We start from the raw sequence: 12,264 nt of genomic DNA on the forward strand, positions 1-12,264 counted from the left end.
TCGAACACTTGGCAGCCAAGCCTCTCCGTTTTTTTCTTCTTCTGCGAGGAAGTGAAGTCAGGTGGCAAGCGTTGTCCTGTTCATGTCATTTTCTTTATTGTTCATGTGCTCTTCTGCAAGGAATATCCCGCTCCAACACGATTGAGACTCTTTTGGAACTCTTCCATCTCCATACTCAACTCCATTCTCAGGGACTGGTGGGGTAGCTAGCTACTCTCTATATATTCATATTTATACACATTGTTCCCATTGTTCGTCTCTCAATTCTCTCCATCTCGGCGCTAGCTAGCAAGCGAAGCTAGCGATCGCAAGAGATACTGCTATCCGCTGAAAATGGCGGGAAAGATCAAGACGGTGGTGGTGGTGGTGCAGGAGAACCGATCCTTCGACCACATGCTCGGCTGGATGAAATCCCTCAACCCGGACATCGACGGTGTCACCGGCGCCGAGACCAACCGCGTCGTCGTCGCCGACCCTTCCTCCAAGACCATCACCTTCGCCGACCGAGCTGAGTACGTGGACCCGGACCCGGGACACTCTGCGCAGGCTATCTACGAGCAGGTCTACGGCACGCCCTTCGTCGACAACCAGACCACGCCGATGACCCGGCCTGACGTCCCCTCGCCGCCGATGAGCGGCTTCGCGCAGCAGGCCGAGAAGGAGAAGCCGGGCATGGCGGAGACCGTCATGAACGGGTTCAGGCCGGACGCCGTGCCGGTGTACCGCGAGCTGGCGCGGGAGTTCGCCGTGTGCGACCGCTGGTTCGCGTCCAACCCGGCGTCCACGCAGCCCAACCGGCTGTTCGTGCACTCGGCCACGTCGCACGGTCTGGTCAGCAATGACACCAAGACGCTGGTCGCCGGCTTGCCGCAGACCACCATCTTCGACTCACTCCACGACGCCGGCTACTCCTTCGGAGTCTACTACCAGTACCCACCGGCGGTGCTCTTATACCGGAACCTCCGCCAGCTCAAGTACGTCGGCAACTTCCACCCGTTCGACCTCGAGTTCCGGCGCCATTGCCGAGAGGGCAAGCTGCCCAACTACGTGGTCGTCGAGCAGCGCTACTTCGACCTCAAGATCCTCCCCGGCAACGACGACCACCCGTCGCACGACGTGTCCGAGGGGCAGAGGTTCGTGAAGGAGGTTTACGAGGCGCTGCGATCGGGGCCGCAGTGGGAAGAGATGCTCCTCGTCGTCACATACGACGAGCACGGCGGCTTCTACGACCACGTCCCCACCCCCGCCGTGGGCGTCCCCAGCCCCGACGGCATCGTCAGCGCCGCGCCATTCTTCTTCAACTTCGATCGCCTCGGTGTCCGCGTGCCGGCGTTCTTCATCTCCCCCTGGATCGAGCCCGGGACGGTGGTGCACAGTCCGTCGGGGCCGCAGCCGACGTCGCAGTTCGAGCACTCCTCCATCCCAGCCACCGTGAAGAAGATCTTCAACCTCCCGAGCTTCCTGACCAAGCGCGACGCGTGGGCCGGCACGTTCGACACCGTCCTCACGCGCGACACGCCGCGCACGGACTGCCCCGCCACGCTGCCGGAGGCGGTGAAGCTGCGACCGACGGAGGCAGCAGAGCAGGCGCAGATCTCTGAGTTCCAGGCGGAGCTGGTGCAGCTCGGCGCGGCGCTCAACGGCGACCACGCCAAGGACGTGTACCCGCACAAGCTGGTGGAAGGCATGACGGTGAGTGACGCGGCCAAATACTGCAACGACGCCTTCAGGGCCTTCCTGGACGAGTGCGACCGCTGCAAGAAGTGCGGCATGGACGGGTCCCACATCCCCGCCCTGCCACCGACACCGTCGCCGCCGGCGAAGAAGAAGAGTAGCTTCCCTTCCAAGATGCTGGCTTGCTTTGCGTGTGGCCGTTCGTAGGCGTCGCGCGTGATTTAGACGCCTCGTTGGATTGTTTGTTGGAGTTGGACAGTGATCAGGACAGGTCGGTTGCTTGCTTCACGATTGTTGATATTGATGATGTTGAAAAGGAGTACTATTTAGTATTGTGGAGATTGATATGAATATTGTATACATATACATTAGTGTTGAGTAGTACTGATACGTATCGTGTTCTCAATATTAACTGCAATTGTTCTTTGCACAAAATTTGGGTCTTACCATTCTAAACAAAAGTGTAAGAGAAGGTTTCTGTTTTATTTCAAATGAGTAAAAAGGGCTGCCTTTTGAATCAAGAACGGGGCTTGTCTATATCGCAGTCGACTCAGATTTTCCCACTGTTAGTCACCCAAGAAAAGTGTAACCGTAGTTCCAAGAAAAAGTGCAACTCATTGCAGTTGCATAAATGGCTTACACTTATTTTTAAAAAATGTTGTTGTACTTTTTTTGGTGACTAAGAAATAGCAAATCTGCACAAATCATAAGGCAAACCAGATGTTTGCAATTTTCACAAAACTTAGACCATGTTGGAGGCCTACTATTGAAACATTCTAATTTTTAGATTTTCTTTTGCTATATTCGATTGATTAAAATGAATACTTGGCGTTTAAAAAATTTAGATACAAACTGAAATACTACTGTGTGATAGACCGCTTAAAATAGCATATTCATAAAGTACTCTATGTTTTATGTAGCTTCCAACCACTTCTCACATTGACAGGTGGATCCTCCATTCCTGGGTCAATATATTCATGACTCAAAGTAACCTAACTTAAAGTGAGCAAATTTGTGTCGTTCCCAACCCACATGTGCATACAAACTTGTATGTTGATCTAGGAGTGTATGAAAATCATTTGAACTATTTAACTATTAAGATATTATTAAGCTGGATGTTATAATATTAAATCTCATATCAGACAAACTCGTCACACTATTATATAAATTTGATTTAAATTACAAAGTTAAAACTAAATTTAACTTCTACCTAGCTACAATTTGTTCGTGTTCATTGCACCCCTTCCTTCTTCTACCGGCCATCTTTCTCGCATGCATGATTCTTCAGAGGGAATGACGAGACTTCGTCGTCGTTGTCGTCCTCCTCATCAGCCTTAGCTCCTCCTCCTCCTCCTCCTCGTCATTCTTCTCGTTGGAGTCACTGGATGTAAGTAGGGGGTGACAGTGGGAGCCATAAAAGGTTGACCGAGTCTAGGCTACCAGGTGGAGTTTCAAAGCCCTTCTCGTTCCTTTGGTCCATTGACATGTTCCGAAGAGAAATAATGTACGACATTTTGGAGGAAAGCACAAAGAGATAGAGTAAGCAATTCCGGGTTGGGTGTTCTTGGATGGAAAAAAGGCCGGTCCATTTTTGAGATAAATATTTAGTGTCCTAGTATTAACTCCCACGCCAACTTTTCACCGCTTGTAGATTGTATAGAGCTTGTTGCTTGCTTGATTTTCTTTTGGAGGTCCAAGGTAATCGGGGGTGACCTCTTAACTAAAATGGCACATGTAAGCTTTGGTTTGTATCGTTTCTAGATGCATGTACATATGTGGGAGGAACCTTGCCCTGACACACTAGGTCATCTGTTACCGTAATACCACCCTCACCAGGGCGAGACCGAGAATCTTGGTGCGGTCTAGAGGAGAGAGGGGCAATGGATGGTAATTTGCCTTGCGCCTTTTACGAGGAGAGACATTACATTACTACGTGGATTCGGTGTCTTGTGTTAGGACATCCTTGCTCCAACACCGCTAGGCTTGATCTGACATTGCACATCTTCAAATACTCTCGAGGCTACATTACTCTATCGATGTCCCCATTCATTCTTCCTACTCGCCTCTTCTAGCTCTTCACTTCTTTTCTCAATTATTAATTACCTAGTGCAAATTTAGTTTTTGAACTAGGGTTTTGCCTAGTACAAAACTATTTTAATGTTTTTAACTAGATTTTGTCCTAGTACAAATCTAGTTCATGTTTTTTGAACTAGGATTTTCCTAATACAAATTCAATTCAAAAGTTTTGGGCTAGGATTTTTCCTATTACTCTCATTCAAACACTTTAAAGAAGTATTTTTCCTGACACAAATATGTGAACTAGGGTTTTCCTAGCACTCTCATTCAAACTTGTCGAACAGTGATTTTCTGCTTACTACTGGCAAAAATGTGTTTTATCTGAACCAACTATAAAAATTGGGGGAAATGACACCACTCACGTAGGATGCTCAATCCCCAGGTTTAATGAATATTCTCGTTTCTAGGTACCTTTTGGCTATTATCAAGTTTTGATAAAATTTCTAGAAATAGTCCAAATTTGAACTACAAGTGTGTTGTAGTTTTGTCCTAAAAATTTCAAAAAATCATTTTAAGGTATCCAGCTAGGATTGTATGTAGTATATGCAATGAAATTTGAAATATTCAACCCTTTTATATGAATGATCATGCTGCCAGAAATTATGACCCCATTTTGGAGTCAACCAAAGAAAACGAAAAGAATGAACAAAGTGAAAAACTCGTGCATGCAGTCCTTTTATTTTTACTAGTTGCGATAAAACTAACCAGTTTGTAATATGATTTTTTTGAAGTGTCGTCAACTAGTGGGTGAACAATTACAAAAATAACCTCACAGAAAGAAAGAATTACAACTTAGTCTAGTACTTTGGCAGCCTAAAATGACCGTGGAAAACGCGATCGGATCCAAGCTCGCCGACGATGAACCACCTCCAGCCATGGCCACTCCTGCACCCGTCGGGGACTCAGCCACTTGGAAGAGCATGAGACGCTGTTCCAAGGTGCAAGTAGGTCTTCCGCTGCAAGAAGATGAATCTCGAGCAGCAGCTGCTGCCGAGGAAGGTGTGGCTAGCCTTCTGACCGAGGATAGCACCGGCGAAACAATACCGCCGCTAAGGAATCGCCATGAGGAGCACAGATTCCAGAAGCTTCCCACGCCATAGCCCGCCACAAAACTCCCTTCTTTCTCTCCCTTGCCGCCATTTTGTATTTGTCAGGTTCATTTTGTATTTATCACATGAGCCAACGGAAATCATTTTGATGAAAAAAAAGGCCGAAACAATCTCCGCACAAAAATATGTACTCCTCATTTTGATACTCCTTTTGTTTGGAAATCATTTTGATAAAAACCTGCCGAAATTATTTGAACTCAAGGGATGGAGTACAAATAATTCGCAGAATTATACTTGAACTCAAGGCCAAAATTATTTCTCCCGTGTGAGTTCAAACCAGAATTATTTGAACCCTTGAGTTCGGACGAGGAGGAGATAAACCCAGGTTTGACAGTTTAACCCCCGCGGGAGAACCAACCTCAGGTTGGGTGGTTAGGAGGGTGGTTGTACCCCCAGCCCACCAGAGTTCAAACCCCAGGTTTGACATCTGTGTGTCTCATAAATGCGGAATATTCTTTCAGTGGGAGGCGACGTTCCCGTCGACAGCGAGGCGCCTCTGGTGACTTCGTCAATTTCAAGATCCAATCCGCCGGCTCGGTCTTCCGAAGGTGCTCATAGGGGTAGGGTGTGCGTGTGTGCGTTCATAGGGGTGAGTGTATACGCGTGTATGTGAGCGCCTGCGTTTGTACTGTGTTTCTCAAAAAAAAAAAAAGTTTAACCCCCGCGGGTGGAGGATAACGAGGGTTTAAACCGTTTCTTCGGGACTACCATTCCCGTTCTCTTCTCCGGCTATCCGTCCATCCCCCAACGGCCCAACCTACCCGTTCCGCCTCCGTCATGGCCATGGCCACCACCGTACTCCTCTCTTCGCCTACGAATTCCGCGGCGCCTCAGCGCCACCACCCCATCCGCCGCCACCACATCCCTCTTCTCGGCCCGCGGTTACCCGCGCGAGGCCGAGGCGGCGGTTGCGGAGCTCCTGCGGGACCACGGCGTCTCGCCAGCCGACGCGGCTGCCATCGCCGCGCAGGCGCCGGGAGACGCCGCCATGCTGGTCGATGGCGTCAGGCAACTCGACTACCTCGGGCTCTGGGCGTCCTGGGATGCTGGGAGGGGCCCCGCGCGGGCGCCGAGATGGGCGCGCTCGTCTTCGGCAGGAAGGGGTACTTCATGGGGAGGAGCAGGCGCGCCGGCCGGGTGGTGCCGCTCGTCGAGAGCCTCGGTGTACGGCTCTCCTCCGCCAAGCTCATCGCGGCCAAGGGCCTCTCCGTGCTCATCCACAGGGCGAGAAACTGGTCCTATTTGTGTCCTGTAGAAACTTAATTTACTTGACTGTATGCTTGAAAATTCTTCCAACCTGCCCAATTAGGCCTTGTTTACTTCTGGGGTATTTATGGGTATGGGAGGGATTATTTCATATCCCGGGAAATCCCCACTAGTCCGTTTACTTCTCCAGTTTTAAACGAAATAATCTCGAGATATTCCCTCCCATCCCCATATTTTTTGCCTAAATCAAAAACTCTCCATCATAATAGTGTACTTTTGGCACTGGCGGATCTGCAGCTAGCCAAAGGGGTGCACATGATACCCCTTAGAAAAAATTTCCTTTGCATAATAGCATTTTTTTCACCGCACATGCACCCCCTAAAAAAGTTATTAATCTGCTTTGGCACCCTCTAGGCACCCTGGTTGCAAATGTTGTAGCTCCGCCACTGAATTTTTGGGGAAGGGTATTTGAGGGGATTGGGTGAACACCAAATCCCCTCCCATCCCCATACTTGTTGGGAACAAAAATACGAGAGAAGTAAACAAGGCCTCAAGGAGGTCCATCACCCCTTATTAGATGTCTTTTGGAGATTATTTTAATCTAGCTAATTAGAAACGGAAACTCAAAGTGATAAGGAAAATAATTGCCTGGACAGTGTTGGAGTACTTAGCTACAAGCCTGCAACACAGATCATCAACCTTCTAGTCTCCCACAGAACTTGAGCTCAATAATGCTACTTCTCTGCTTATTCGTTCCGCCTTTTTTTTGTCTATAACACGAGCGACACAACCCCAGGTTCCACTTATTCAGATATAACAGAACATTGTAGAAAGTCTGCGCTGCATTTGCCACCCGCGGCGCCACCAACAAGCACCATTATTCGAGCCTGTTTGATAAAATTCGAACTATTTGGTGGAACCATTTACTGCTAGTCAAATCATTATAGTGTAGAAATTTTTGTTTGCACTAGTAAATGGTGGTGTCACTCATCTGTAATATTGTGACAGTATGGATTATGACTGTGGTAGATACCGTTAATTCTGCAATTATAAGCGCCATCTTCTGTTCAGTAGGTTGATGTTTACCTTGTGGTTTATTCATGTATAGGTTAAGTTCTTGAAAGAGGTGTTATTTTCAAGCAGTGGTTATGAAACTCTAATCAGACGGAATGCTAACGCTCCAAAATACATTATCATTTTTCCAGAAAGTATGTCTCGGAGCCCCGTTATGGCCCCTCATAAAAGTTCCACTGTGGTATATATCTCGAAATTTAATTTTAAATAATTGCAGATGGAGGCCAGGTCTGGTGGTCTGAGCATATGTTTGCACAAGGGGTTCTGTCCTTTCCCTATCTCATTGAATCGTTTCCAATGCATCTTCTCTGCTCAGAGTCAGAGGAAAATCATCTGAAGCCATTAGTTGATTTTCCTGGCTGCATTGGAATTCCGAAGCCAAAGATTGCATCAGTTCTGCTGTCATCCTCCTATCATCCTTTCTGATATTGCAGGGAGAAGGTATAGTAAAAGTACATGATTCTCAACTGAAACCTTATGTTTGTGATAACTTCTGGACCCTGCAATATTGGTATATCTCTAGACAATAAGTTTAATAATGTAATGTTATCCTATATGAAAATCTTGTACGCTGGCATTGGACAAGAATATATTGGTAAGATGTTGCTGAAGTATCCGTGGATTCTTTCGACAAGTGTCATTGAAAACTACGCGCATATGCCTGTTTTTTAAAAGAAAACAGGTAATTTTTCCTGCTATAACAAACATGGATTTAGATCCTATTGTACGCTGTGTTTGTTTGTAGTTGAACATAATTGGAAAATGTGTTAGTAAATCTGGTTTATTTTTTTGTTTCAGATTTCCTGTACAGTCTTCGGTATTGCTGTGAAAAGTTGGTCTCATATTCTAGGTTGTTCAACAAGAAGAATGAACTCAATTCTGATGCTGTTTGATGATCTAGGCGTCAGCAAGAAAATGTTGGTGCCAGTTCCTACATCAAGTCCACAGTTGCTGATGAGAAAACCAATTGAAATTCTGCAGGTGCATAGATATTCATAAGCTTGGCTTTCCACAACCACTGTTAGTGATGGAAAATCTATTTACTCAGTCTTAGCTCTCCTTTCCGTGTTTTGGAAATAGTAACCAGTTGTCACTAAAAAGGGATATTTTGTTAGACACTATTATAGCCGTTCCATTAAGGTTCCATGGGTAACAGATTTCATCATTATCTTCTTGAGTTTTGCAAGTTCACATTGTTACCCAATTAATCGAGATAAATTTCCTAGGATTGGAACTTAGGAGGCATGAATGCGGTGGCCAACCTCACTATCTGATATACGTCTATTGCATACCTTCATGTCGGTCTGCAACAGTATCCACGGAGCAACAGTCTTTTAGTCACATGGAGATCCAAAATTGGGGATGATCTTCATTCATTTGCCTTTCACCCGTGTCTATATCCTCTAATAACTGATATCTTGTTGGTACTAATTCGTTTTCCTATTGTCTCAGGTTGTTAACTTTTTTGATGATATGTTTTTTGAACTTTTGATAAGAAAGCAGTAGCAAAGATCGCGTGTAGATCTCTAGAAATAATATGCTTCCGATGTGGACAATACCCTCAAGAAGAAAATAGATTTCTATTGACTTAGGTGTTTCTGAGTGTCATCATCATTAGGAAGTATCCAGAGCTTTTGTTGTTGGACATAAATGCACATTGCTCCCCAGGTTTTACTACAAAGGTTTAGTCAACGCAGTTGATATGTGTTTACTTCTTGCAGACTTGTAAATGTCTTTATCTCGCTGCTCCTCTAGATACTACTAGGTACCCTTCACCAGATATAATCCTTACAACTCAAGTCCTGCGCAGCTAACATGTATTTTTCTAGTGCCTTTCTAGATGGGTTTTACCTAAATTTGGGCCAACTTTATACGAGTCTTGCAAATAAATACATGGCACTATGTGAAACGTACCTAACAGTTCAAGAACTTTACCCAACCATAACTGTTCTGGCTATCCACTTCTCATCAATCCTTGCTGGTGAAGACCTGCTATTGAAACTACTAGCGAAGAAAGTGTGCCACCAGTAAATTACTATTTGTAAAGCATTTGAAAGCTTTTTACAAGATAGGATTAATTGCTTGTATGGTCTGATTGTAGTCATAGCCTAATCTACTTTGGAGTCAATCTCTTATTCATGGTACTCAATTTCTGGTTTTACTGTTTGTTGTTTAGCTTAAGTCTAATAACGTTATTTTCACTAGTCAAAGATATACACTAATATGCTGTCTTAACTCTTTCAACGCTGCTCAATGATCTCAAGATTCTCCCCACTTCTGGGTTACAGTATCGAGCTTGCTATGAAACCAAAGGTTGAGTTTCTATTACGAACCATGAAGAAGACTCTGAAAGCGATTGTGGAAAATCCAAGGTACTTCAGATAGTCTCTGGAGGAGAAGATAAAACCATGGTTTTGGGTAATTAAGGGAAGAAAAATAGACTGCAGTCTGGCAGACATGTTTTCAGAAAACGGTGAGGTTTTTGCTGAAGAGTACTTGAGAATAGAAACATTGCATGTGGCACATTCTCTACAATCAAGCAAAGGTGGTTAATCTCTGGACTTATATCACGAGCTAACCATGTTACAATGCCTGATTATATAGCTTTAAAATGTTTTCCAGATGGGAGGCCACTTCTCCGGTGTTCAGCATTCAGAAGGTAACGCACTAGTTACCTCATGAAACAGGATTAGCGTGCGTTCTCTGCAGCAAGGGACAATGTGTATGGGCTCTTAGAGATATTGTTTGGCACTTTATCTGTGGCATCAATGGTGACGCTACTGCAGGATTCACAAGTTTGGCAAGAGCTGCTGATACAGTGAGTGCAAGGGGTGGCCTTCAGTTCCTGAGTCTGGCGCTATGGTGGCGGTTCACCGGCGCGGTCCTGGTGTCATGGTCTCAGTTTTGGGGATGCCAGGCAGCTACTGTGAAGCGGGTTCGAGGCCCTATGCTCCGCTTCTTCGCCATTTATGGCTGGAGTCTGGGTGAGGGGAGTTTCATGTCGTTGTTGTGGTAGGTTGGTTGATGAGACGGGCGTGTTCTTTATTTTCTTGGCCTGGCCGCTAACGGGTGCACTAGACATACTGTAATTACATTGTAATTGTTGGTCGCTTGCACTATCTAGCGCTTTTGTAACGGAAATGACACGTTTCATGAAACTGGTTGTTACTTCGGAGAAAATAAAAGGGACAAATGTGCTTCTTGTCAATGCATAATTCAGAAGAGATGGAGATCGTGAAGTGGATTTGCCTACAGATGGCTGTTCTATCAGTTTTTGATTTCACTGGAACTCCTTGTTGTGCATCACCAAACTCAAGGGACATGGGTATTGGTGATGTAGAGCCAGAGAAGAGCAGCAAGGAGGACAGTGCAGGTTCAGAAAAGAATGCAGAGATTTAACTTATGAAACTTTGTAATAAAACAGTTATGTGCATCAATTGATGCAGATGTAGGGGCTAAGCTCCCCATTTCGAAAAATAAAAGAGAAGAATGCGGAGATGGGTGATGCTGGGAGTGCCCAGGACAATGGCGAAGAGAGCAGGTAGGACTGGGACACTTGGGCTATGGACTGATGAAAGTGGCAGTTATTACTCTACATACTTGTTGACGACGGAGCGAAGCCACGTGGCAGGTGATGTGTTGATTAGGTTTTTGGAAAACCGAAGCATGAATAATGGCGGAGGTTTCTATCTTTCCTTTCCTGGAGACTCCAGGGAGCGATTCCTGTGCTGTCTTCAGTTCCTCTGTTTTAGTATATTTGTCGCAGAGAACCTTGTATTGTTTAGCTGTACTGTTAAAACTGTTTGTAGATACAGAGCTGAGTCGACGGAATTTGTCACTTTACTGTATCACCTTCTCAGGGTTATTTATATACTCCAGCGTTTAGTCCAGCTATTTTTCACGTTGCTGAAGCATAACATGGAAGCAGGGAACACAACACACTGGAAAATTTTGTCACATGGAGACATCCCAATCAGCAATAGAACATATTTTGTTTCTGAGCTAAGCTTGCCCATTCTCCACATTTGTTTTTCCAGCAATTCTCCATTGCTTCTCTTCTAGGAACACAATGCTTACCATGCGTTTTTCTGAAAAGGTAGCAGCACGCACTCTCCGTTTCCAGGCTGACCTGAACCTGATGGCCTTGCCAGGAATGACAAAACTCATGTGCATCTGCTATGATCTTGAAACAGACACAAAGAATGCAGCTGATCTTTGATATTAACTTTAGATAATGAGGTTCATGCTATAGTCCATTCACGCACCTCACAACATTTTGAGCCATGTCTGCACCACACAGCATTTTGACTAAGAAGACAAGTTCTACTCCCAGTCCCGGCTGAAGCAGCAAATGAACCATTCATGCATGTCTCCCATGGAGAAAAATTCATCAACAAGAAATAAGGTACTCAACAAGAAATAATCAGAAATGGTCTAGGAGGAGAATATGGGTAGTATTTCCCCACAGAAAGTCGTCTTACAACACAAATTGTTCACCAGTGAGCTACTCAGTTCTCTCTTCTCATGGCAGGGTATAAGAGAGTTAATTAAAACCACACAGAGCACAGATGGACAGCACGCTACACACTCGTGAGCTACAGGTCTATCTCCGACTTGCGGATCACATAGACCATCATCTTGAGACTCGTGTTGTTACCATCTGCTCGTTTGAAGAGGCAGATGTCGCCCAGCTCCAGGCCGTTCTGCTGGGAAAACTCCTTCCAGCCTATGCAAATCCGCCTCTGGTTGTTTCTCATAACACGCAACGTAGCGTCCCACAGCTTCGTCTTCCCTTCCACCTCAAGGACGAGAGCTTGTTTCATGCCTGGGAGACGCGCCGCCGAAGCATATTCCATGCAGAAAGCCTATTCAAAAGGTGCACAAGTGTCAGGTTCTTGAATTTCAGATAGATGATTAATTCAGTAGAAACAGTTCTCATACTTCCAGTTGTATATAAAGAAGTGTAAACTCACCATTTCGCATGCCATCATGCCAATACGATAAACATTGGATGTGGTCATCACTTTCACATAAATAGGAAGCTCAGATCGAATTGCATGGACTTTCTCCTCAACTTTCCTCTCCACTTGCAAAGCTAGAGTTGCCCCCTGGGCTAAAATGTATG

The 12,264-nt window shown here is 45.5% G+C and overlaps 1 protein-coding gene and 1 pseudogene across 1 annotated transcript; both read left to right on the forward strand.

The window, feature by feature from the left end:
• Positions 1-333: 333 nt before the first annotated feature.
• Positions 334-1,881, forward strand: LOC124700077 (non-specific phospholipase C4-like). Its single transcript, XM_047232266.1, has one exon. It carries the CDS (start codon positions 334-336, stop codon positions 1,879-1,881), a length of 1,548 nt encoding a protein of 515 aa, XP_047088222.1.
• Positions 1,882-4,568: 2,687 nt separating this feature from the next.
• On the forward strand, positions 4,569-8,894 carry LOC124697073 (annotated as a pseudogene).
• The last annotated feature ends 3,370 nt before the right edge of the window (positions 8,895-12,264 follow it).

This window comes from Lolium rigidum, chromosome 3 (genome assembly GCF_022539505.1).
Source record: "Lolium rigidum isolate FL_2022 chromosome 3, APGP_CSIRO_Lrig_0.1, whole genome shotgun sequence".
NCBI classification, from domain to species: domain Eukaryota; kingdom Viridiplantae; phylum Streptophyta; class Magnoliopsida; order Poales; family Poaceae; genus Lolium; species Lolium rigidum.